The 25,565-nt window shown below is 48.8% G+C and overlaps 2 protein-coding genes across 3 annotated transcripts in view; both read right to left on the reverse strand.

Moving 5' to 3' along the window:
- INTS8 (integrator complex subunit 8) overlaps window positions 1–7,404 on the reverse strand; it is a 73,531-nt gene extending 66,127 nt beyond the window's left edge. For both annotated transcript variants that reach the window (XM_074986922.1, XM_074986923.1), the window contains exon 1: window positions 7,170–7,404. In XM_074986922.1, coding sequence (XP_074843023.1) covers window positions 7,170–7,299 — 130 coding nt within the window. In that variant the 5' untranslated portion in view covers window positions 7,300–7,404. The remainder of the gene's footprint in view (window positions 1–7,169) is intronic.
- An 8,356-nt stretch (window positions 7,405–15,760) lies between these two features.
- Window positions 15,761–25,565, reverse strand: part of LOC142008491 (neural-cadherin-like) — a 102,038-nt gene continuing 92,233 nt past the window's right edge. The window contains exons 30-32 of the mRNA XM_074985691.1: window positions 23,300–23,553; window positions 18,255–18,409; window positions 15,761–16,105 (exon numbers count right to left, since the gene is read on the reverse strand). Of these exons, the coding sequence (XP_074841792.1) occupies window positions 15,761–16,105; window positions 18,255–18,409; window positions 23,300–23,553 (754 nt within the window). The remainder of the gene's footprint in view (window positions 16,106–18,254; window positions 18,410–23,299; window positions 23,554–25,565) is intronic.

Below are 25,565 nucleotides of genomic sequence, written 5' to 3' on the forward strand. Positions count from 1 at the left end.
AGAAAGCCCGCCTCTCTTGAGGTCCAATAAGTATTCTAGTATTACAGGTGTAGGAACGTCAAGGGGAGCTAACTGCTTGGCAGAACACCAGGCTGTGAATTGAGTCCATTTCTGCTTGTAAGTCCTCCTGCTGGAGGTCCTTCGGCTACATTCCAGGACTACTTGTACTCCCGCCGTACACGTGCTCTTTAAAGAGCTGAGCCATGGATTAGCCATGCTTGTAGGTGCAGACCCTGAGGGTGCGGGTGCACTAAGGACCCCTGAGCCTGCGTGAGTAAGTCCGGCGCCACCAGTAGAGGGAGCGGTGGGCGGTCCGACATGCGCACAAGCAAGGGAAGCCACTGCTGCCGATCCCAAACGGGGCTATGAGTATCATGCGAGCTCTCTCCCTTCTGGCTTTGTGCAAGACCTTGTGGCAAACAGATCGATCTGGGGAAAGCCCCATGTACGAAAAATGCGCCGTAGCAGATCCGCCATTCGTGCATGATTGTGAAGCGCCTGCTCAGCTGATCTGCTTTCACGTTGTGAGCACCCGGCAAGTACGAGGCTTTCAACGTTATGTTGTTGGCGATGCACCAATTCTACAATTGGACTGCTTCCACACATAGGGCACAGGATCATGCTCCTCCTTGTCAATTGATGTAAAACATAGTGGAGGTATTGTCGGTATTGAATCCCGACTACTTTGCCATGTAGGTAATCTCGAAATGTTTGCAGGCGTTGAACACTGCTCTGAGCTCCAGCATGGTTATGTGCAGTGTCTGTTCCGCAGGGGACAATAGCCCTTGCGTTACCTTGTCGCCGATGTGCACTCCCCATCCTATGTGGAAGGCGTCAGTAGTAGGTAAAAATAGAAATTTGTGGTTGGTGAAAAAGGCACCCCCACTAGCAGATTCTCGGGGTTTTCCCACCACGCCAGGGATCTGCGCACCTCTGTTGTGGGCGACACCACCCTGTGGACAGTGTGGAATGCTGGTTTGTAAACGCTTGCCAGCCAATGCTGCAGGCTTCACATGTGCAACCTGGCATTCTGTACCAAACACGTCGCTGCCACCATGTGGCCCAGCAGCTGTAAGCACGTTAAGACCGGCACCGTGTGGCTGTATGTGATGACTTGCACCAGCGAACTGATGGCACGGAAGCGGGCGTCGGGTAGGTACACCTTGCTGTGATAGAGTTTATGCGTGCCCCTATGAACTCTATATGTTGTGTTCGGACTTTGATTTTGCGAGGTTGATGACTAGGCCCAGCGAAGAAAAACGTGTCCACTGTGACATGTATCATGCTTAAGACCTCTGCCTTCGAGGCCCCTTTTAGCAGGCAGTCACCCAGATATGGGAAAAATAAACACCCCCTGTCTGTGCAGGTAGGCTGACACCACTGCCAGGGTTTTGGTAAAGACTCTGGAGGCCGAGGAGAGGCCGAACGGAAAAACCCTGTACTGGAAGTGCTCCTGGCCGACCGTGAAGCGGAGGAAGCGTCTGTGTGCCGGGTGGATTGTTATATGAAAGTAAGCATCTTGTAAGCTGAGTGCTGCAACCCAGTCTCCATCGTCCAGTGCCGTGAGTATCAAGGCAACTGTGATCATCCGAAACCATTGCTTGCGCAAGTAACGGTTGAGGCCCCGAAGATCTAAGATGGGCCTCCAGTCTCCTGTTTTCTTCTCTGGTAGGAAGTAGCATGAATAGAAACATTCCCCTGGAATTATTCCGGCACTCTTTCCACCTCCCCTATGAGCATAAAGTGATTCACCTTCTGTTTGAGCCTTGCCTCGTGGCAGCGTCCCTGAGGTGAGGCCTGGTGGGAGGCTTCATCCGTGGAAGCGACTGGAAGGGGATCGCATAACCTGCGGCTATGATCTCCAGCACCCATTTGTCTGTGGTGATCTTTTGCCATGGGGAGTGGAACGGTCTGAGGCGATGATGGAACATGAGATCAGAGTGGCATTGAGTGAGGGTAGTGATAGTGCAGCCCCCGACATACCCTTCAAACTTGTTGCCTTTGGGCCAGACGCGAGGGCATACGGCTTTGTTGAGAATGTCGCCTAGGAGTTCTGTACTGTTGCTGGTGTTGATAGCGCCCTTGGCTGTAGCCCCGTTGATATTGAGCACGCTGTGGTTGTAAGCGTAGCGTCTTTGCTGAGGATAAAATTTTTCCCTCCTCTATGGCGGAGTATAAATGCCCAAGGTTCTAAGTGTAGCACTCGAGTCCTTACCGGAGTGAGGGACCGAGTTGAGTCGAGTCTGCAAACAGCTTTTATGTATCAAAGGGAAGGTCCACGATCTTCGCCTGTAGGTCCCTCGGGATACCCGATGTCTGGGGCCAGGATTCTCTACGCATGACCACTGCTGTAGCTCTTGAACTTGCCGCCGTGTCCGCCACGTCCAGGGCAATCTGGACTCCCGTCCGCAATGCTGAGTAGCCCTCTTGAATAATCGCCTTTAACACCAGCTTTTTGTCTTCCGGAAGTGAATCCATGAGGGGAGCAAGCCCGGAGTAATTATCAAAATTATGGTTTGCTAGGTGTGCCCATAATTTGCCATTCTCAATAGCAGGGTAGAAGAGGAGTATACCTTCCTGCCAAACAGCTCTAGCTTCTTAGCATCTTTGTCCAATCCCCCCGATTTGTACTGAGAAGCCTTTGACCTCTGCTGGGACGACTCGACCACCAAAGAATTTGGTTGTGGGTGACTGAAGAGGAACTCCATGCCCTCTGCCGGGACCAAGTACTTCTTATCCGCTCTCTTGTTCGTAGGCAGAACAGAGGCCGGAGTCTGCCATATAGTAATGGCTGACTCCAGAATGGCTTCGTCCAGCGGAATAGCAATTTTGGACGAAGCCGGGGGTCTCAAATTTTCCAGGAGTTTGTGATGTTTCTCCTGCACCTCTGCTGTTTAAATGTCTTGCATGAAAGCCACCCTTTTAAACAGCTCCTGAAACTGTTTAAGGTCATCCCGGGGGAGAGACATCCCCGGGGGCCATGGCCTCATCTGGGGAGGATGAGGAGGAACCACTAGGGTAAACCTCCCTCGAACCCTCGGGCTCCTGTGGTCGATGATGCATTTGCTCGCTGGAGGATTGTGAAGGAAAGTCTCGGGGTTCTAAATTTAACTCCCCTTGAGACAACTGTGTTTCTGTCCCCGATCGGGAGTGCCCACGGGGGTACGGAGCAGCTGGGGGGGACCTGCCCCTGGGTGTAGGCCTGTGGTGTCTGTGTCCAGCATGATAAGGATGACCATGGCAGCATGGGCAAGGGTCTGGGGATGGAGACCTAGACCACTCACGGAGTGTGTACCCCCGATGTCTGGGAGAGCGAGACCTCCGCGACGACACAGATAGAGGTGAAACTGGCTTGTGATAGTACTCCAGGGGATCCAATCCCAGAAATGGTGAAGGTGGCCCAAGCCGTGGTGACATGGGTTGGAGGAACGGAGAAGGAGGTTCCGGATGGGCCAGTGGGGAGACAGGCCTTTGGTGCGGCGTGTGTATCACAGGGGGAGGGCTTGGTGCTAACAGCAGCGCAGCCCGGTCCGGAGATGGACTACGGTGCCGGGCTTTTGATTTTGCCTTGCCCCTCCCCTGCAGGGCCAGCACCGCCCGCTTCCGTGCCCGGGATCTCGGCCCCACTGTCAGCGCTGCGCTCGGCACCATCAGCTGCGGTGCCTGCAGGCTCCGTGCCTGGTGCCCCTGCAGCGTTGGTGCTGCTGGGTCCGGCGCTTGCCTCGCCGACGCTCTAGGCGCCACGCGTGCTGGCTGTTGTATAATCGGAGGCTCAGCCTCTGCCACGTGCGCTGCCGCTTGCCTGAGTATGCGGCTGGGGGCTGTGTGCTCTGCTCGTGCTGCTCGCTGCAAATGCCGGCAAGGATCGAGCCAGGGAGAGTTTCCTCCGTTTCTGCACCGAGGGGGTCAGAGAAAACTGCCCTCCTCTTATGCAACCCAGAGGGCCCTTCTGGGTGAGGCTTCTCCGGCAAGTCTGGCTGGAGAGCCTTATCAACAAGAGCATTTTACGCCTCACTGCTCTGTCCTTCCTGGCCCTGGCTGTGAGCTTAGCACAGTGAGAACGCTTCTGGGTAGCCTGTGATTCCCCCAGGCAGTGGATGCATTCGCTATGCCCCACGGAGGCCAGCATAGCTCCACGGCATGACTCACGCTTTTTAAAACCTGAAGAGGCCATTGCGGTGAGTCCTTTACTGTTAATAGGGTACTTAGCACTTAATCCGTGCCTTTCCACCCCAAATAGTGATCACCGGCCTGCGGGGCAGTGGGACGCCTAAATGGCCTTCACGTCTGCTCTTCTCTTCTCTCTCTTTTTTTGCTGATATTCTCTTTGTCTTTGCTTTCTCTTTTTTTCTTTTATTTATATAACCAAAAACAACAAATGACACGTAGAAAAAAACCACTATTTAATCTGACTCTGGCCTTAGCCTGAGTAGATTCCATCTGCAGCCGATGGCGGTGGAGAAGGAACTGGCGGGGACCAGATCGTGCATGCGGCCGGGGGCGCGCAGGGGGGCGGCGCATGCACGATCCAGGAGAAACTGCTGGAAGATTTCCGATCTGCGGCGCCGGGCGAGCCCAACACCTGTTGTGGAGCACCCACAGGGACACCCGAAGAAGAACAGACTTTTCCCTCACAGGTAACTCGGAATTTTGAAGGAAATAATCGGTTTTCAATTCTGCTTCTCCACACGCTGGGTAGAGGTGTATAAGTTTATCTTAGAACTGTCAAGTCCCCTTGAAGCTGTGCGGTTGCACAGCAGTCTGTTAAGCACCACACAGGTGCTCAGGGCTGTGGCTGGGGGAGAGGAGCCCCTCCCCTAGCCCAAACCCAGACCAACTGCTGCTATGGGAGAGGTGTCTCCCCTCATTCAGTCTAGGTGCTGCTGAGGTGAAAGAGAGCTCAGGGGAGCCTTGGAGGCACCTGCACCCCAAACCTTTCATCCCTGCCCCCACCCCAGCTGGAGCCCTCACTCCACAAGTCAGTTTGCACTCAAGACTTCTTACTCAGTTATGCTCAAATGTGTATTATTTAGTAACTGTATATAATACCACAGGGGTGCATGGGTCTTTACAGTACACCTGAGACAGTCTGACTGTAGCGTTCAAGTTCTGGGAAGGAAAGGGAGGAGCAGAGACAGGGCACAAATCAGCCAATTCATGGCACTCCAAAAGTGCTGGCTGGGAGAGGAAGGAGACATGCTTGGGAGAAGAGGCAGGAAAGAAGCTGCAGGCTGCCCATAGCTGCTTTAGAATATCTGGATGAGAACTATGTTGTGTGCATTTGAGAGCATATTACAGTGATGTCTTCCAGAACAGCAATACTTCAATAAGCAACACAAAAACATGAGTAAATTTTGTCAGCTTTTAGCAAACCATGTCCCAAACTTCCATTGTCAACCTATACTGCACACCCAGCTAGTTGTGAGCATGACATCAAAATACCCCCAGAAGTAACATTTATGTCTTTTAGCCTCCTGCAGCTTAGCTCTTTGCTGCCACTGAGCCATAAGATTGCCATTGACCATGATTCAAATAGATAGGCAATCCAATATCCTGAAAGTCTTGCCGGCAGTATTCCCAAAATTGATCTACACCATCTTGTTCCCTCCTCAATAAGCCTTGTACAGGCAGGTTTCTCACATAACGTTCACATTAGTTTATTTGATATAGTTCCTGTTAGTAGTTTTCAGTGTCAAGACAGACAAAACGAGACATCAGACAATATAGAAAGATAAAGAGATGGAAAGATACAGGTTATGTATATCCACGTGTTTTGGTTAGTTTGTGCACCATTACACTGGGAAGAAGGTACGGGCTTGGGAGAACGTGGCAGGCTGTAAAAAGAAAGACAATGATGGACACTCACAGGAGTGACATAACAATGGCAATACTGGATCAGACCAATAATCCACATAGCCCAGTATCCTCCTCTTTCGACTGTGGTGAATGCCAGGAGCTTCAGAACAAATCAACGGAATTGGACATTTATCTAGTGATCCGCCACCTATTCTCAACTTTCAGCTTCTGGCAGTCAGAGACTAGGGACACCCCAAAAATGAGGTTATATCCCTGACCATCTCAGTTCAGAGAACTCATGGTCCATTAACCTGACCAATTAATTCTGAAGCCAGTTATACAGGTCACCTTCACCACATCTCTGAGCAATAAGTTCCAAAGGTGGACTAGGCTTTGGGTGAAGGAATTTTCACTTTTTAATGTTTGTTTAAAGCCCTCTACCTCAATTTCATAGGACAACCCAAGCTCTTGTGTTATTGTGTGAAGAAGTAATTAACACTTCTTTATTCACTTTCTCCACACCTTTCATGATTTTACAGACACAACTTCTTCCTTGTTCAGTCATCTCTTTTCCAAGCTGACAAAACAACACACTTTTTACTTGATCCTCAAACGGTAGCTCTTCCATACCTTTAATCATTTTTGCTGCTTCTTTCTGTATCTTTTCCAAACCTAATCATCTTTTTTTGAGAATGGGCAACCAGTACAGCAAGCAGCATTCAAGATGTGAGCACAGCATGGCACTAGAATATTTTGGTCTCATCGGCCCTTTCCCTGTGGTTAACATTCTGATCACTTTCCTGACTGCTGCTGGGCAAGGAGCAGAGAGAGATTTTTCAGAGGAGGACTCTCAATGAGCGCAGGACCCTCTTTCTTAAGCAAAGACACATAACTCAGACCCAGGATGCTTTCCCATGGGCACGACTTTACGTTTAGCCTCATTACGTGTCTCCTGCCGCCAGTTTTTTAGATCCCGTCGGAACTCTGCACAGACAGCAGCAGCCTTAGACGTCTTACCTAATTCTGCACAGTCCGATGACTGGGTCAGCGGGGCACCGATCCCTTTTCCCTGTCATCTAGGAATACGTTGGAGGGGGCCTCGAAGCGCGGCGCAGGAGGGACTGTGGAGTTCACAGGACTCTCTCTGCCGCCAGACACGCTGGCTCCTTAGCATACAACTCGAGCGGCCCAACAAAGGCGCCCCGGAGAGCGAAGGCTGCAGACCAGCTGCCGGGCCGCCCCCCAACGCCTCTTTCCAGGCAGCGCCTCACAACTGGGCCCCCGTCGCTCGCTCGCTCGCTCTCCGGGGCTCACCTCCACGCCCGGCCGCGTCCCATCACTACCCCCAGCTGCTCCCAGGCGCCGGCACTCACCAGGGCAGGGCTTCTTCAGGTGCGTCTCCAGCAGCGCCTCCTCCAGCAGGAACTCGAACCAGGAGGTCTGCGGCGGGGTGCACGGCCGGCTGGAGGTGGCCGCTTCCCGGTCGGCGGCCTCGGCGCTCATCGTGCGGGCTGGGCTCGGGCTCCGCTTGGGCACCACGGGGCGGGGTGTGTGACTCGCCGCGAGCTTCCCCCGTGCCCGGTCCTCTGTTTGCCCTCAACAGCCCCAAGCGCCCCCGCGGCCGCCCGCCCCGCCCAGGGAGCCCGCGTAGTAAGATGGCCGCCGCACCGCCTCGCGGAGGGAGGCTTCGTTTTGCTCCGCCCCATTCAGCGTTTCTGGCCACTCCGGCAGCTGCTGGGCTGTTTAGGCCCCGCCCCCTTAGAGGCTGCTTTTGGCGCGGCCCGCAGCGAGGGGGCGCGGCCGAACCCAAGGGCTCTGAGGCCGCCTCGACGGAGCCCCCTGCTGTGGCGCCTCCCTGTCGCCCTTCAGTGCACTGCTGCTCCAGCGGCCCCTGCCGCCGCCTACCTCTAACCCTGGCCCTCGCAGGCTGGGCCCTTGTCTGTGTAGTCGGCTCCGTGGTGGGGAGGGGGCAGCTTGTGGCATTTTTAAAGCACCAGCGGCCGGAGTCGCGGTCTTCTAAGAGTTTCTCAAGTCTTCCAACCGGGGTACAGCCAGCTGCGGGCTGCTGGGTCCGAGCCTGGGAGGCTGGTTGAGGGCTTACCCTCCTAGGTCTACCCACAGCCCAGGGCCTGATCCCCCACCCCAGTTCACACACTGAGCAGGTGAAGTAGGACAAGCCTCTGTACTCTTAACCCCATCCCCCAGCTGCATGTTTGGAAGATGGCAGGAAGGGAGAAGGGAAAAGCAGTCCCACACCCTACTGTCTCATTGCCCTACCCCCTCATTATTCCACCACCAAAAGTCAGGACCCTTAAGCTACAGCTGTACGGTGGGCACTATTTCCAGATACAGCAGGATCGGTAAATAGCTGCCCCCCTTTATGCAGCTGAAAACAGCTGTTGGGGCTTCCCTGCAAAAGCAAAGGGGTTGGGTTAGAGACAATTTCAGAATGGTTGGAAGCGGTTGAACACATCACCAGAGCCCTACTACTGTGTTTCTCCAGAGTTTAATGACTGACTGTAGATAACGTCACTGCAGCCCTAAGCAAGCAGCTATCCACCTGGTTCATCTTACCTACAGCCCTGCTTTCATGACAGCCTGACAGAAAGGCAACAGTAGAGCATGGGGTGACCAGGGCAAAGCATAAAGACAATAAGACAAATGCATTCTGTACCTGTAGTGCAGTAGCACTAGGTTCCCACTAAAATCAGAGTGCTAGTTTTGGTCTCAACACTGTCCAAACATCCTAAAACACTGAAGTCTTTGCCGGGGAGGCCATTTAAATAGACAAGGTCTAGAACAGGAGAGAAAAGGGAAGTGAAACAACTTGCTCAAAGCCACACACCTGGCTAGTGACAGAGCACAGTATATAACCCTACTCACTCAAGGCCCACTCTAGTGCCAGGTGCACCAGACCATATGGTAAGTATGGTTTTTAGCGTTTAACCTTTTTCATTTGCTGTAGTGAGGACACAAAAATTTCTGCTTGTGAAATTGGGCAATGTTTCTGTATCTAAAATGAATGCATGAATGTGATCTGGTCCTCTTTTTCATCGATCCGATCCCAAACACATGCATGTGAAAGAGGCAACAGTGATACTTATAAATAAAATGCATTTTCCATTCCATAACCTTAGGCCTTGTTTGTACCAGACAAAGGGAGCAATTTAAATTGATTTAAAAATTGATCTAGACAAATCCATGCAAAGCCCTAATGTAAGGATATGTAAGCTGTTTTGATCTTTGCTTATATTCACTTAGCTAGTCCTTTTTTTTTTTGAATTTAAAAAAAAAAAAAAAAAAAAAAAAAGCCAGTACTCAGCTGGCTCCCCCACCCACCCAGCCGATCCCAGGGCTGGGGCTGCCAAGGTGCCAATACTCAGTACCATCACAGAAAAGCACTGCATGTAGCTAACATCAGTACATTACTCTTATTTCCTTTTCGGTGGGCATTTACCCTTTATAATGCTTCTGAACACACAACATATTTATTGCATTTTTCACAGGAGTGAAATGTTAATTCCTAGAACACTGGCAATATTCCAATGCAGGTATTTTCATTGGTACTCAGGGATGCCAACTTCTAATTTCAGAAAACCAACAAACACTATTGCCCTGACCTCTCCCTTTTGAGCCCCCCGCAACTGTTGTTTACTAAGCGCCATCCTTGCTCTCTCACCTCTTTTTCACTGCATTATGGCAGGGGATGAGGGCTCTGGGAAGCAGGAGGGGGCTGCACATTGGGGAGTGAGATATAGGATTTACAGTCTACGTCTACACTACGGTCATTTCAAAACAGCCATTATTTCAAAATAACTTTGCTAGTGAATACACTATGTACACACTATTTCAAAATAAATTTGAAATAGCAGGTTCATTATTTCAAAATTGGTAAACCTCACTGCAGGAGGAATAAAGAGAAAAGTTACTCACCGTAGTAACGATGGTTCTTCGAGATGTGTCCCCGTGGGTGCTCCACAATAGGTGTCGGGCTCGCCCGGCACCGCAGATCGGAAACTTTCCAGCAGTCTCTCCTGGATCGCGCATGCGCCAGCGTGCGCTGCTCCCTTGCGCGTCCCCAGCCATGTGCGCAATCCGGTCCCCGCCAATTCCTTGACCAACCGCCTCGGATGCTCCTGAAAAACACTAAACAGAGATCCGAAGCGGGGAGGATGGGCGGGTGGTGGAGCACCCATGGGGACACATCTCGGGGACACATCTCGAAGAACCATCGTACTACGGTGAGTAACTTCTCTTTCTTCATCGACTGTCCCCGTGGGTGCTCCACAATAGGTGACTACCCAGCAGTAACCCAAGTAAGGAGGTGGGTAATCGGTTCATGTGCAGCTTGCCCCCGAAAGTACCACTACTGAGAGGCGGGTATCCTCTTGGAATACCCGATGTAGGGCATAATGCTTGGAGAAGGTGTCATAGGATGACCAGGTCGCTGCTCTACAGATGTCTTAACGTGATGCCCTTGAAAAAGGCTGTTGATGCCGCCACTGCCCTGCTGGAGTGAGCCCTAGGCAGGGCCAGCAAAGGAGTCTTTCGAAGTTCGTAGCACATTTTTATACAGGACACAATGTGCTTCGAGATTCTCCGAAGAGACTTTTGGAACAAAGGCTGGGTGCAGCCGTAAAGTTACCGCCTCCTTTGAGAATACTGTGCAGGGCGGCGTTGCCGTAACTGCTGCGAGCTCACTCACCCTGCGAGCTGACATAATTGCAAGGAGGAAAGTTGTTTTTATCGTAAGGAGACGTAGGGGAACCGTGGCTAAGGGTTCAAATGGTGGGCCCGTTAGCGTGCTGAGCACCAGGTCCAAGTTCCACGATGGTGGAAGCGGTTTCCGAGGGGGGTACAGGTTTACCAGCCCCTTCAGGAACCTGGTAACAATAGGATGGGCAAATACCGTGGGCACCTCCTCTTCATGCCGAAAAGCAGATATAGCGGCGAGGTGGACCTTTAGCGAGGACAGGGAAAGCCCGCCTCTCTTGAGGTCCAATAAGTATTCTAGTATTACAGGTGTAGGAACGTCAAGGGGAGCTAACTGCTTGGCAGAACACCAGGCTGTGAATCGAGTCCATTTCTGCTTGTAAGTCCTCCTGCTGGAGGTCCTTCGGCTACATGCCAGGACTTGTTGTACTCCCTCCGTACACGTGCTCTTTAAAGAGCTGAGCCATGGATTAGCCATGCTTGTAGGTGCAGACCCTGAGGGTGCGGGTGCACTAAGGACCCCTGAGCCTGCGTGAGTAGGTCCAGCGCCACTGGAAGGGGGAGCGGTGGGCGGTCCGACATGCGCAGAAACAAGGGGAACCATTGCTGTCGATCCCACGTTGGGACTACTAGAATCATGCCCCTATAAACTCTATGTCTTGTGTGGGGTTGGTCTTTGACTTCGCGAGGTTGATGACCAGGCCCAGCGAAGAAAACGTGTCTGCTGTTAGGCGTATCATGCGTAGGACCTCTGCCTTCGAGGCCCCTTTCAATAGGCAGTCGTCCAGGTATGGGAATATAAATACCCCGTCTGTGCAGGTAGGCTGACACCACTGCCAGGGTTTTGGTAAAGACTCTGGGGGCTGAGGAGAGGCCGAACGGAAGAACCTTGTACTGGAAGTGCTCTTTGCCGACCATAAAACGGAGGAAGCATCTGTGTGCCGGGTGGATCGTTATATGAAAATACGCATCTTGTAAGTCGAGGGCTGCAAACCAATCTCCATCGTCCAGTGCAGTGAGTATAGAGACGACTGTGATCATGCGAAAATGCTGTTTGCACAAGTACCGGTTGAGGCCCCGAAGATCTAAGATGGGCCTCCAGCCTCCTGTTTTCCTCTCTGTAAGGAAGTAGCACGAATAGAAACCTTTCCCCTGGAATCACTCCGGCACTCTTTCCACTGCCCCTATGAACATAAGATGGTCCACCTCCTGTTTGAGTCTCGCCTCGTGGGAAGTGTCCCTGAGGTGGGGCCTGGGCGGAGCTTTCGGCGGTGGGAGCGACTGGAAGGGGATCGCATAACCCATGGCTGTGATCTTCAGTACCCATTTGTCTGCAGTGATCTTTTGCCATTGGGGGTGGAACGGTCGGAGACGATGATGGAACATTAGCTGGGAATGGCATTGTGCGATGGCAGTGATAGTGCAGTCCTCGATCTGCCCGTCAAACTTGTTGCCTTTGGGCCTGCCCAGAGGATGCGCGGCTTTGTTGAGAACGTCGCCTGGGAGTTCTATACTGTTGCTACTGTTGATGTCGCCCTTGGTCGTAGCCCCGTTGGTACTGAGCACGTTGTGGTTGGTACGGGTATCGTCTTTGCCGAGGGTAATACTTTTTCTTCCTATATGAAGGGGTATAAATACCCAGGGTTCTAAGTGTAGCTCTGGAGTCCTTACTGGAGTGGAGGACCGAGTTGGTTGAGTCTGCAAACAACTTCTGCGTGTCAAAGGGAAGATCAACAATCTTCGCCTGCAGATCCCTCGGGATACCCAATGTCTGGAGCCAGGATTCTCTACGCATGACCACTGCTGTAGCCGTTGAGCGTGCCGCCGTGTCTGCCACGTCCAGGGCGATCTGGACTCCCGTCCTCGAAGCCGCGTAGCCCTCTTGCACAATCGCCTTTAGCACCGGCTTCTTATCCATGAGAGAAGTAAGCCTGGAGTAATTGTCAAAATTATGGTTCACTAGATGTGCTGCGTAATTTGCCACTCTCAATAGCAGGGTGGAGGAGGAATATACCTTTCTGCCAAACAGCTCTAGCTTCTTGGCATCTTTGTCTGAACCCCCCAGTTTGTACTGGGAAGTCTTTGATCTCTGCTGAGACGATTCTACCACCAGTGAGTTTGGTTGTGCGTGACTAAAGAGGAACTCCATGCCCTTCGCCGGGACGAAGTATTTCTTATCCGCTCTCTTGTTTATAGGTGGAGTAGAGGCCAGGGTCTGCCATATGGTGGTGGTTGACTCCATGATGGCTTTGTCGAGCGGGATAGCGATTTTGGATGAAGCCGGGGGTCTCAAATTTTTCAGGATTTTGTGATGTTTCTCCTGTACCTCTGCTGTTTAGATGCCTTGCGTGAAAGCCACCCTTTTAAACAGCTCCTGAAACTGTTTGAGGTTGTCCGGGGGAGCAACGTCCCCAGGGGCCGTAGCCTCTTCAGGGGAAGACGAGGAGGAACCACTAGGGTAAACCTCCCTCGAACTTTCAGGTTCTTGCAGCTGATGGTACACCCGCTCACTAGAGGCTTGCGAAGGAAAGTCTCAGGGTTCCAAAATTAACTCCCCTTGAGACAGCTGTGTTTCCATCCCCGGCCGAGAGTGTCCGCAGAGGTATTGGACGGCCGGGGGGGACCTGCCCCTAGGTGTATGCCTGGGGTGTCTGTGTCCAGCATGGTAAGAGCGACCATGGCAGCACGGGTCCGGGGATGGAGACCTGGACCACTCTCGGGGTGTGTACCCCCGATGTCTGGGAGAGCGAGATCTCCGTGACGATTCAGACAATGGTGAAACTGGTTTGTGATAGTACTCCAAGGGATCCAATCCCAGAAAGGGCGAAGGTGGCCCAAACCATGGTGACGCTGGTTGGAGGAACGGAGAAGAGGCTCTGGATAGGTTGGTAGAGACCCAGATCTTCTGGGTGGCGTGTGCAGCATAAGGGGAGGGCTGGTTGATAGTAGCATTGCAGCCCTGTCCGGAGAAGGGCTGCGGTGCCGGGTTTTTGCTCTCGCCTTTCCCCTCCCCTGCGGGGCTGGCACCGCCCCCTCCCGTGCCAGGGATCTCGGCCGCACTGTCGGCGCCGCGCTCGGCACGCTTAGCTGCGGTGCCACGCAGATAACGTCCTCTGGTGCCTGCAGGCTCTGTGCCTGTTGGCCCTGCACCGCTGGCGCCGCAGGGGTCGGTGTCGCCTGTGGCGGTGCCACCGGTTCCAGCGCTTGCCTGGCCGCCGCTCTGAGTGCTGCGCGTGCCGGCTGTTTGGTAATCGGAAGCTCAGCCTCTGCCACGTGCGCTGCTGCACTGCCGCTTGTTTGGGTATGTGGCTGGAGGCTATGTGCTGTGCCCATCCCGCTCACTGAGACCGCCGGCAGGGATCGGGCTGCAGAGAGCTTCCTCCGTTTCTGCACCGAGGGGGTGAGGGAAGCCGCCGTCCTTTTATGGAGCCTAGGGGGTCCCTCTGGTTGAGGACTCTCTGGCACGTCAGGCTGGAGAGCCTTATCAAACAAGAGCATTTTCAGCTGCATTTCTCTGTCCTTCCTGGCCCTGGCTGTGAGCTTAGCACAATGGGAACACTTTTGGGTAACGTGTGATTCCCCCAGGCACTGAATGCATTCACTATGCCCATCGGAGGCCGGCATAGCTTCGCAGCAGGACTCTCACTTTTTAAAGCCTGAAGAGGACATCGCGGTGAGTCTTTGTGCTGTCAATAGGGTACTTAGCAATGAATTTGTGCCTGTTTACCCTTCGCGGACACCAGCCTGCTGTGGCGGGAGGCCTACTGGCCTTCATGTCCATGCGTCTTCTCCGCTCCTCTCTGTCTTTTTACTATATATATATTTTTTTTTTTTTTTTTTTTTTACTCTCTTGCTTTTCCTCTTGTCCTTTTTTTTTTTGGAAAGAAAAACAACAATTTACATGAAAAAAACTCTAGCTAATCTGACTCTGGCCGTAGCCTGAGCGGATTCCGTCTGCAGCCGATGGCGGTTGAGAAGGAACTGGCGGGGACCGGATCGCGCACGTGGCCGGGGATGCGCAAGGGAGCGGCGCGCGCTGGCGCATATGTGATCCAGGAGAAACTGCTGGAAAGTTTCTGATCTGCGGCGCCAGGCGAGCCCGACACCTATTGTGGAGCACCCACGGGGACACTCGATGAAGAACACCTATTTTGAAATAGGCACTATTTCAAAATAAGCCATACTGGCATCCAATGGCACTATTTCAAAATAATGCTTTAGAGCATTTTACAAACACTAGCTAATCATCACAAATTAACCCTATGACTTTACAGAGAGAAGCAACTTAAAATGACTTGCCCAATGCCACAGGAGTTAGGTCAAAAGCAGACAAACTCAGGAGTTCCTCAGACCACTCCCATGGCCAAACCACCACTTCTCTCCGGAGATTTACACTATCAGCTCTCTTTAGTTACGTTCAATTAGGGGGTGTATGCAGAAGGGGAAGTTGACAAAATATAACTTTACCTAAAACTGTATCTATTTCCTGTAACACTCTTCACTAAGTATGTGGTCAACAACAAACCAATGTAACACAGAAGCCAACGAAGTGTTACACTATACAGAAAGAGGTTCTGATCTGCTTTCTACTGTCCCCAAGCATTTACATTGTTTAATCCCATCCCTAATGGCCTTAAATTAGAGGCAATATTTACAGTGGTGTGGGCTCTGGGGAGATAAAGGAAATAAGAGAAGCAGACAACTAGCAATGAAAAAAAAAACAAAAAAAAAAAAATCAAGAAAAATAATAAACATCTATTATTATAGTTGTGATTTTACAGTTCAAAATGTTTGCAATCTTATCAAAGTCTTCCTACCAATAAGTATCCACTTGGTTGGAATCACACTAAGACAGGAAGAAAATAACTCAAGTACTCGCATGCAAGATGTTTGTAATAACTGACTTTGGCCTACACAAAATTTCATAAAGCTATTCCAATGCTAGGAAAGTTGTACATTTCAAAGTATTCCAGAGGATTCATACATTAGAAACCATTTAAATGTCTAACTTTAAATATCTGTTTATGCAGTGCTTACAAAAAGATTCTATATTCAGACTGTCATTTAAGAGGAAGGTGAATGATTCATATGAAATGCCTGACTCAAATTAAATGTTTCTAATCAGTTAGCACATTAGACAAAATACTAAGTGGAGTTCATATCACAGCAAGGTGTTGGGTTCCCATCTCTCCATTTACAAGTGTTCAGATGAAAGTGCATAGAGTTCTTTAACCTTGTCAAACTTTGATCCTCACTCCTGGAGGTCATCATAGTTTAGATCTTCATCAGCACTGGGAGAGTCTAAGGAACTAAGGCTCCCTGCCAGAGACGACTGCCCCTCTAAGCAGAAAAAATGAACAGTGTCTGCTGGAAGACTACGCAGATCATTGTCTGCGTTGTATATTATTTGAGATACATATTCATTCAACTCTGAAATACTGCTGACCACAGAACTTGAGTCTTGTTGATGTGAATGTTTCGTGAATGGATCTCTCTCCAGACAACGATGTGTCTTTAAGCGTGGAGCAGTGGTCTCTGAGGAGATATGGGGGATGACCTGCAGGGGTTTCTTTAATTCATCTATATCATAAGCAGTCTGAAAGAAATAAATTAATGCAAACGTTAAAGAGACACACATGACACAAAGCAAATGCTCTGAACAGCAAGGAATGGGTATTTTTAAACTCACAAATGAAGAAAAGAGTACGGGAGATGGTCACAGGCTGACGAGAGGATCTGAAAATCACTTTCAGATTAGGCACAATCTCTGTAAATACTTACAGTCTTCCACCACAAACATGTTATGTGCAAATTCTAAAAAGTGGAAGGCAGATGCATCTTTAAATGGAACTTCCACTCCAAAGTCTTTATGTCAACTCATTGGCTGTGGCCACACTAGCATCTCCTTTCAGAGGGGCTATGGTAATGTGGCACTTCTGAATATGCAGCACCTCATTAACATAATAGCGGCCGCACGTGCTTCGAAACTGCTGGTTTCGAAACACACGCCACCTATGCAGCTGCGGGCCTTTCGAAAGGACCCCCTGATTTCAAAAGCCCCTTCTTCCAAAACCAGATGGGAAGAAGGGGCATTCAAAATCAGGGGGTCATTTTGAAAGGCCCTCGGCTACATGGGCGACATGCGTTTCAAAGCACACGTGGCTGCTATTATCCTAATGAGGCACAGCATATTCATGGCAGTGCCTCCTTAGCATATTCAGAAGTGCCACATTATCATAGCCCCTCCAAAAGAAGGGCGCAGTGTAGCCACAGCCATTATGAACAGACACACCAACCACACTTTATATCAAGTCATAATGAAAAAGGTTTAAAGTTTTCCAAACCCCAAGACAACATTTAACCTGGGACAGCATCTGGGATACCGATCGTCACCATTTCCCTTTCCAAGGTTATTTATTTAAACAGATTTTTAGAGACACAAGATGAGTGACACCAATTGATGGTAAGTGACTCAAGCACACCAGCAAAGGCCTACAAGCTAAGCATGGAAGTAAGAACAAAATTAAGGGCTTGTTTACATGAGCATAAAGCCCAGAGTAGCTATTTTTGATTTAGCTCGTGTGGACACACTTATTCCACACTAAAAGCACAACTACACTGCTAACAAGAGATGGAATTCATAGCTCAGAAAAAGGTGCATACATTAGTTCTGCTCCAGCCAGCAAGCTAAAAATAAGCAGTGCAGTTACAGTGGCATGGGTGGCAGCTCAGACTAGCCACCTGAGCATACACTTAAGATCTCAGAGGAATGTACTCCGATGGATAGCCTGAGCTGCTGCCAGGCACCAAAAAAAACCTGCTATTTTTAGTGCATTAGCTCAAATAAAAAACTTTCCAATGCGTTAGCCTAAACTACACAAAAGGTATACTTCAGGCTTGTCTGCAACGCCAGTTAGTACATGGCAAGCTAGGGCATCAATGCACGTGGCACTAACCTGCCATGCGTTAACTGACTGTGGACTCTGACAATGGTGGAAGTTCCACAGTTAAAATGCTACATGACTGCTGTTTTGTTTTGTCCTGACAGCAATAGGCTAAAGTATGCAACAGATCTTGCAAATGCATGGTAAATACAGACAAACCAATAGCATGCTTGTGGGGCGTTAGTGTGGAATAGTTATTCCAGGCTTTAAATTCATCCTCTTGACCCAGAGCCCACACCCTTACCTCAAGCTCCTGCCCTGATTCCCCTCCTCGGCTCCAGCCCAGACCCAATTTCTATACCACAACCCCTCATGCCAATCCTCAACCCAAGGCCCACACCCCCATTTGGAGCCCTCCCTCTCTCCCCTGCTCACCCTAATTCCTTGTCCAAGCTTTGAGCCCCCTTCCACACCATGAACCTATCATTTTTGGCCCTATCCCATTGTAGGGTTGCCAAAGTTTCCCAACCCAACAGACTGGAAGCCATTTGAAGCAATGGCATCTGGCCTGTCTAACTGGGAAAGCTGACAGCTCAAAGCCTGGGGGGAGCCCTAAACCACCACACCCCTCCTCATGGCTGTGAGGGGACTAGGTCTGATTCTTTCTGCAGGTCAGTGGGCCCATTAGGAAAAAAGGTTCTTCACCCCTGCTTTAGTTAATAACACATGCCTCATAAAAAGTTTCACAGATTTTTATTTTCTTATTTTCTCAATATACTGTTTCTCTGGGAGGAGGGTAAAAGACTCATTTGATTCTCAGTTGCTGTGTGTTTAAAAAAATGTCAGGCTACTATGCAATACCTGGTCATGTTCTCCCCCTCCTTCCTCATTATAATTCAAGACATTTTCTCTAACATCTTCCCAGCTTTCATGCTCTTCAGGAATGTGGTAAACTCCTCCTTTCCGAAACCCTGATCTTCCCCACTGACTCCACACTGTATAAGAGACTAACAGAGCTGCAAAAAACAGATGCATACATGTTTACTATATGGCCCATACCTTCCTGTGAAATGTGATTACATTTGAAAACAACCTCAGAAAATTTGTATTTAATAATTCAAACATCCACATTCTCAGGTAAGAAATGCATTATTTAATCCCAAAATAAACATAAGTACACTATCCAGGAAGGTAATGAATCATCTGTGTGTTACATAATAAACTTCGTTACTGGAATGTTGGTACAGAAGGGTACAGCTTGTTCAGAAGGGACAGATGGGGAAAAGGGAGGAGGTGTTGCCTTGTATATTAAAAATGTACACACTTGGACTGAGGCAGAGATGGACATAGGAAACGGATGTGTTGAGAGCCTCTGGATTAAGCTAAATGGGGTAAAAAACAGGGGTGATGTCCTGCTAGGAGTCTACTACAGGCCACCTACCCAGATGGAAGAGGTGAATAAGGCTTTTTTTAATCCAACTAACAAAATCATCCAGGGCCCAGAATTTGCTGGTGATGGGGGACTTCAACTATCCAGATATACGCTGGGAAACTAATACAGCGACACACAGATTATACAATAAGTTCTTGGACTGCACTGGAGACAACTTTTTATTTCAGAAGGTTGAAAAACCTACCGGGGGAAGCTGTCCTAGATTTGATTTTAACAAATAGGGGGGAACTGATTGAGAATCTGAAAGTGGAGGCAACCTGGGTGGAAGTGATCATGAAATCAGAGTTCACAATTTTAAGGAGGGGTAGAAGGGAGAACAGCAAAATAGAGACAGTGGATTTCAGGAAGGCAGATTTTGGTAAACTTGGAGAGCTGGTAGGTAGGGTCCTGTGGGAGGCAAGACTGAGGGGAAAAACAATGGAAGAGAGTTGGCAGTTTTTCAAAGGGACATTATTAAGGGCCCAAAAGCAAGCTATTCCTCTGGGTAGGAAAGATAGGAAATATGGCAAAAGACCACCTTGGCTTAACCAGGAGATCACGTGTGATCTCAAAATTAAAAAGGAACCATATAAAAAATGGAAACTAGGACAAATTACAAAGGATGAATATAGGCAAACAAGACTAGAAAGGCAAAGGCACAAAATGAGCTCAAATTAGCTACAGGCATAAAGGGAAACAAGGCTTTTTATAGATACATTAAAAGCAAGAGGAAGACCAAGGTTAGGGTAGGCCCATTGCTCAGTGAGGAGGGAGAAACAGTCATGGAAAGCTTGGAAATGGCAGAGGTGCTTAATGACTTTGCTTCGGTCTTCACTGAGAAGTTCGAGGAAGGAATGCCTAACAGTGAATGCTAGTGGGAAAGGGATACGTTTAGAAGATAAAATAAAAAAATGAACAAGTTAAAAATCACTTAGGAAAGTTAGACATGTGCAAGTCACCAGGGCCTGATGAAATGCATCCTAGAATACTCAAGGAGCTGATAGAGGAGGTATCTGAGCCTTTAGTTATCATCTTTGGAAAATCATGGGAGACAGAAGAGATTCCAGAAGATTGGAAAAAGGCAAATATAGTGCCCATCTATAAAAAGGGGAATAAGAACAATGCAGGAAACTACAGACCAGTCAGTTTAACTTCTGTGCCAGGAAAGATAATGGAACAAGTAATTAAGGAAATCATCTGCAAACACTTGGAAGGTGGTAAGATGATAGGGAAGAGCCAGCATGGATTTGCAAAGAACAAATCATGTCAAACCAACCTAACAGCTTTCTTTGATAGGGTAATAAGCCTTGTGGATAAGGGAGACGCAGTGATATGGTATACTTAAATTTTAGTGAGGCGTTTGATAGTCTCGCATGATATTCTTATCAATAAACTAGGCAAATACTACTTAGATGGGGTACTATAAGGTGGGTACAAAATTGCCTGGATAACCATACTCAGAGAGAGTAGTTAATGGTTGTCAATCCTGCTAGAAAGGTATAACAAGTGGGGTTCCGCAGGGGGTCTGTATTGGGACCGGTTCTATTCAATACCTTCATCAGCGATTTAGATATTGGCATAGACAGTATGCTTATTAAATTTGCAGATGATACTAAGCTGGGAGGGGCTGCAACTGCTTTGGAGGATAGGGTCAAAATTCAAAATGATCTGGATAAACTGGAGAAATGGTCTGAAGTAAACAGGATGAAGTTTAATAAAGACAAATGCAAAGTGCTCCACTTAGGAAGGAACAATCAGTTTCACACATACAGAATGGGAAGCGACTGTCTAGGAAGTAGTATGGCAGAAAGGGATCGAGGGGTTATAGTGGACCACAAGTTAAATATGAGTCAACAGTGTGATGCTGTTGCAAAGAAACAAACATGATTCTGGGATGCACTAACAGGTGTGCTGTGAGCAAGACAGGAGAAGTCATTCTTCCGCTCTACTCTGTCCTGCTTAGGCCCCAGTTGGAGTATTGTATCCAGTTCTGGGCACTGCATTTTCAAGAAAGATGTGGAGAAGTTGGAAAGGGTCCAGAAAAGAGCAACAAGAATGATCAAAGGTCTACAGAATATGACTTATGGAGAAAGGCTGAAAGAATTGCGCTTGTTTAGTTTGGAAAAAAGAAGATTAAGGGGGGACACGATAGCGGTTTTCAGGTATCTAAAAGGGTGTCATAAGGAGGAGGGAGAAAACTTGTCCTTCTTGGCCTTTGAGGATAGAAGAAGCAGCAATGGGCTTAAACTGCAGGAAGGGAGGTTTAGGTTGGACATTAGGAAAAAGTTCCTAACTGCCAGGGTGGTCAAACACTGGAATAAATTGCCTAGGGAGGTTGTGGAATCTCCATCACTGGAGATATTTAAGAACAGGTTGGATAAGTGTCTCTCAGGGATGGTCTAGACAGTACTTGGTCCTGCCATGAGGGCCGGGGGCTGGACACGATGACCTCTCAAGGTCCCTTCCAGTCCTAGCATTCTATGATTCTATGATTAAAAGGGTATTTTACTTACCTACAGGAATCCATTAGGACATTTAAATAGAAGGCATTTTGGCCATTCTCTGGCCTTTCACCAATCCTGAGTAAATAAGATACCCAAAGTAAGTAAAACACTGTTTTAAGGAAGATAGCAAACGTAATATAATCATTTGAGTCATTACTTTTCTGAGATACGTACTGTTATTATGGTTAATATGTGAGACTGACAAATTTGATATCTTCTCTCTCCTAAGCAATCAGTTTATAATAAAATGTAGTTTTTGTAGCACTTTCCATGCCCCTTAACACTATAGTTAGCCCTGAATCTTCTTTAACAGAAATGCCATTAGGGCAACAAATTTATAGATGAACTAGAACCAGAAACAAGTAGAAGGAACAGTTTTGACATGTTATCTGAAGGAAGTGCATTGTTGGATGCAGCGCTGGATAAGAACCCAGATCCTACCTAGAAAGTTAAACTTTGCCCCGGATACAGTCAGGAAAAAGAAAAAACCCACAACTGTACCTTCCTCCCATTCTAAATGAGTGACAAGGAAGAGACAATAGGTGACAGTAAATGTTACAGCCATACTAAGCCACCAGGAAATTTAGGATTTTAACCACTAAGTGCCCATGGCAAAACAGAGTGATGAGATACAACACTGAACACCAGGGGGCTGAGGAAGAGAGAGACAAACTGCCAACAAGTGATATAATCCTATTACTAAAGAGAACTTTGTACATGGAATAGGAGCTCGTTCCACGTAAACCAATCAGGACTGAATCGACATTTCTACCCAAACTGCAGCTGCAGGAGGCACTATTCAAATTTTTTTCCCAACTTATTCTCCAGGTGTTGTGTTCATCAGCTGTTCTGTGCAGACAGAACTTTGGTACAACAGTGTGAGCCTGAAACAGGCCAGCTGCAGGGTGTGTTATTACAATGTAGGCATACCCCATGATCCTGGCTGGGGCAGGCCAGAGGTTCCCCTCTCCTCCTGTTAAGAGAGCCTCCCACTGTTTCCTTAACTCTTCTGCAAAAAGCACACAAGTGACCAAACATTTTTGTGCATATTCACACAAGTCCAAAAATTGAACATTGTCCCCCATTGACTGCAATGTAAATGAACATGGAATTTGACGATGGTCTGGACTAGACTTGGTCAGGAGTTTCTCCCATGTTTTTCTTGTTTTTGTTTTTTTGCTGGGGAGTGGGGTCAAACATACCAATTTCTCAAAATAGTAGCAGTACTGAATTTCATCAGGAAGAAACATGGGTGTCCCACAAGAATCAGCCTTATTACCAGAGAGCTATTAGGTATTCTGGGATTGGCAGGGGGAAGGCGTCTCTCTGTTCCCCACCCCTCAAAAAAGTGAAAAGGCCACAGTTTTGTCCCACTGGACAGGAAAATATTTTAAATCTCAACGTTTTTCATAGGACAGGAAAACCATGTCTTAAACAAGCCTTGGCTAACATGCAGCCATGTATGTATATTACAATCAAAAATCATCTCATCTGTACAGAAATTATACGTAGCATATATACAACTTCTATAGGGATTGTCTCCCTCTCTGACCCACCCCTGCTTACACTATACGCTCTTTAGGAAAGAGTCTGTGCCTTCCTATGGATCTAAACAGAGCCCAGAACATTGTAGGTGCTGCTAGAATACTGATAATGTGACACCACCACCCTGGGAAGTTGGGGCATTTGTGGCTTTGAGATGAAAACAGCTGTACATGCAGTCTTGGGCCCTGCAACTGTGTTCACCTGGGGATGCGTTAGAGGGGGATGGAAGTGAACAGAGGAGGAATCTAGTTTTATCTGAGCCAGCCCTGAAGTCAGTGACCAGCCATTACATGATGATAAATTTTGGTTGTTACTGTCCTAAAATGAATTTGAACTGATGACCTATAGCAGAATCAGTGGCCATATCCAGGTCTCCGTGGTGAAACGCATAGTTGACAACAAAACAAATATTTTTAATTTCCTACCTAGGAAGACAAGGAGGCACATGCTGATTGCCAAGATTGAGCCAGAGCTGAGTCCAACTGGTTTTCCTGCTTTCAGCTGGCTGATCTCACACCACCTTCCTTTGTAGCCATCAGGACAATGGCAAACAAATTTGTCTTGGGAACGTGCCACACAGGTACCCCCGTTCCTACAGTTCCAGCGTCCACAGGATGTAGCGGTGCAATATTTTAGCCCCGTAAATTTATCTGTTACTTCTGCTTTACCAGCTGGGCACCTGAATGATGAAACCAGATTATTTTGAGCGATGGTAGTGACAGGAATAGCATGCTGCTTTGCAATCACTTTGCAGTGTAAACTGTTCCAGAATTCCAGTTTGTTACTTGCAGGGCTTTTTTTCCTGCCAGAAGGAAATGGAACTGTGTTCCACCACCTTATTCCCTGGTGCAAATTTTAAAAAGGCACCACTGCCACTGCTGCTGCTCCGCTTCCAGCTCCCTGCCTGGAGAGAAAAGAGCAGGAGTTGATTTAATTGGTTTAATGGCCAACCGAACCATTAAACCAATTAAATTGACTCCTGCTCTTTCAGTGCACAGCTCAGGGAACTGCTCCTGCGGCTGTACACTGAGGGAACCACGCAGCCGGCAAAGCATCAGGAGCACATGGAGCTCCTCTTGAAATGTAAATCCTGGCTTTGGGGGAGGTGGGGAGCAGTTGGAGAGGGATAAGCCTGGCAATGGGTTGGGGGTGTGGGATGGGGGTGGGAGGTTAAGTCTGGGGTGGGTTAGAGCTGCAGAGGGGGCAAGGGGTGGTGTTGAGCTGAGGCTGTGCGTGGCCATGCAGGTGGTTGAGCTGGCGGAGGAGGTGGATTGAGCTGGGACCATGCAGCTATGCAGGTCATTGAGCTGGGGCTGCGTGGGGTTGAGTCCGGGGCCATGTGGGGGGCTGAACTAGGGTCATGCAACCATGCAGGGGATTGAGTCGAGGTTGAACTACCATGGTGTGGCCGTGCGGGGGCGGGGGGTGTTGAGCCAGGGCACAGGGGGATGAGCTGGGGCCATGCAGCCATAATGGAGATTAACCAGGGGATAGATTGAGCTGGGGCCACAGAGGGTGGAGGAACTGAGCCAGGGCCACATATGAAGTTAAGCCGAGGAAGAGGGTAGGTTGGCAGGGGTGCTGACCTGGAGGGTTGAGCCAAGGGGGTGGCAGTTTGGGGCTTGAGTTCTGACACCTTTTTTTATGTAGGAAAAAAAGCACTGATTATCTGCTCATATTTCTAAAAGCAATAATAAAAGCTTTAAAAGAAAATAAAAGCCGTGGAGCACTCATGCCATATCACTACTATGGAGAAAAGTAAGTTACTTGCCTTGTGCAGTAACGATGGTTCTTCAGTTGGGTACTCCACTCTGGGTGTCGGTGAGTCCTCGCGCCAGCACTCAAAGACTCTTCTGTAGCTGTGGATTCCCATGCTGGGCACACGCAGTACTGCCTGCTTGTGGTATCTGGCGTGCACGCAGCATGGACCTCTCCATCCCTTCTCTACCCAAGCAAATAGAGAAGGACACTCCAAAGCAGGGAAGGGGAGCACCCACAGAGGGACACATCTCAAAGAACCATTGTTACTGCACAAGGTAAGTAATTTCGAGTAGTGTCCCTGTGACTGCTCCACTCTGGGTGACTATAACGCAATAGTGACACTTTGGAGGTGGGTTCAGAGCCCAGTAAGGATTACAGTCAACAGAACTGCTTGACCCACTTGAATGGAGGAAGCAAACGAAGACAAAATAGCGTAGGGCTCTGCAACTGTGTCGCCTGAAGACCATGTTGCCACCTTGCACATGTCCATAAGGGGTACATTCTTGAGAATGACAGTGGTGGAAGACACAGTCCTGGCAAAATGGGCGGTGACAGCACCCAGAAGGTCTTTCCGGTGAAGATGTGTAACACGTGTGAAGACAGATTAAAATCCACTTGGACAGCCACTGACACAAGGGTTTAGGTGATCGATGTAGAAGGCCAATGCCCAAAGGACATCCAGAGTGTGCCACACTGCATGCGCAGGATCAGAGTGTGGCTTTGGGAAGAATGCAGGTAAGTGGATATGTTTGTTGATATGAAATGGGGAAGGAACCTTAGGAAGGAACTTAGGATGAGCAGGGAAGAGTGACTATCCTTGGTAACAGCAACGAAGGGTCCTGTGGCACCTTATAGACTAACAGGAAAGTTTTGAGCATGAGCTTTCGTGAGCACAGATGCTCAAAACTTTTCTGTTAGTCTATAAGGTGC

This window comes from Carettochelys insculpta, chromosome 2 (assembly GCF_033958435.1).
Source record: "Carettochelys insculpta isolate YL-2023 chromosome 2, ASM3395843v1, whole genome shotgun sequence".
In the NCBI taxonomy this organism is placed as follows: Eukaryota; Metazoa; Chordata; order Testudines; family Carettochelyidae; genus Carettochelys; species Carettochelys insculpta.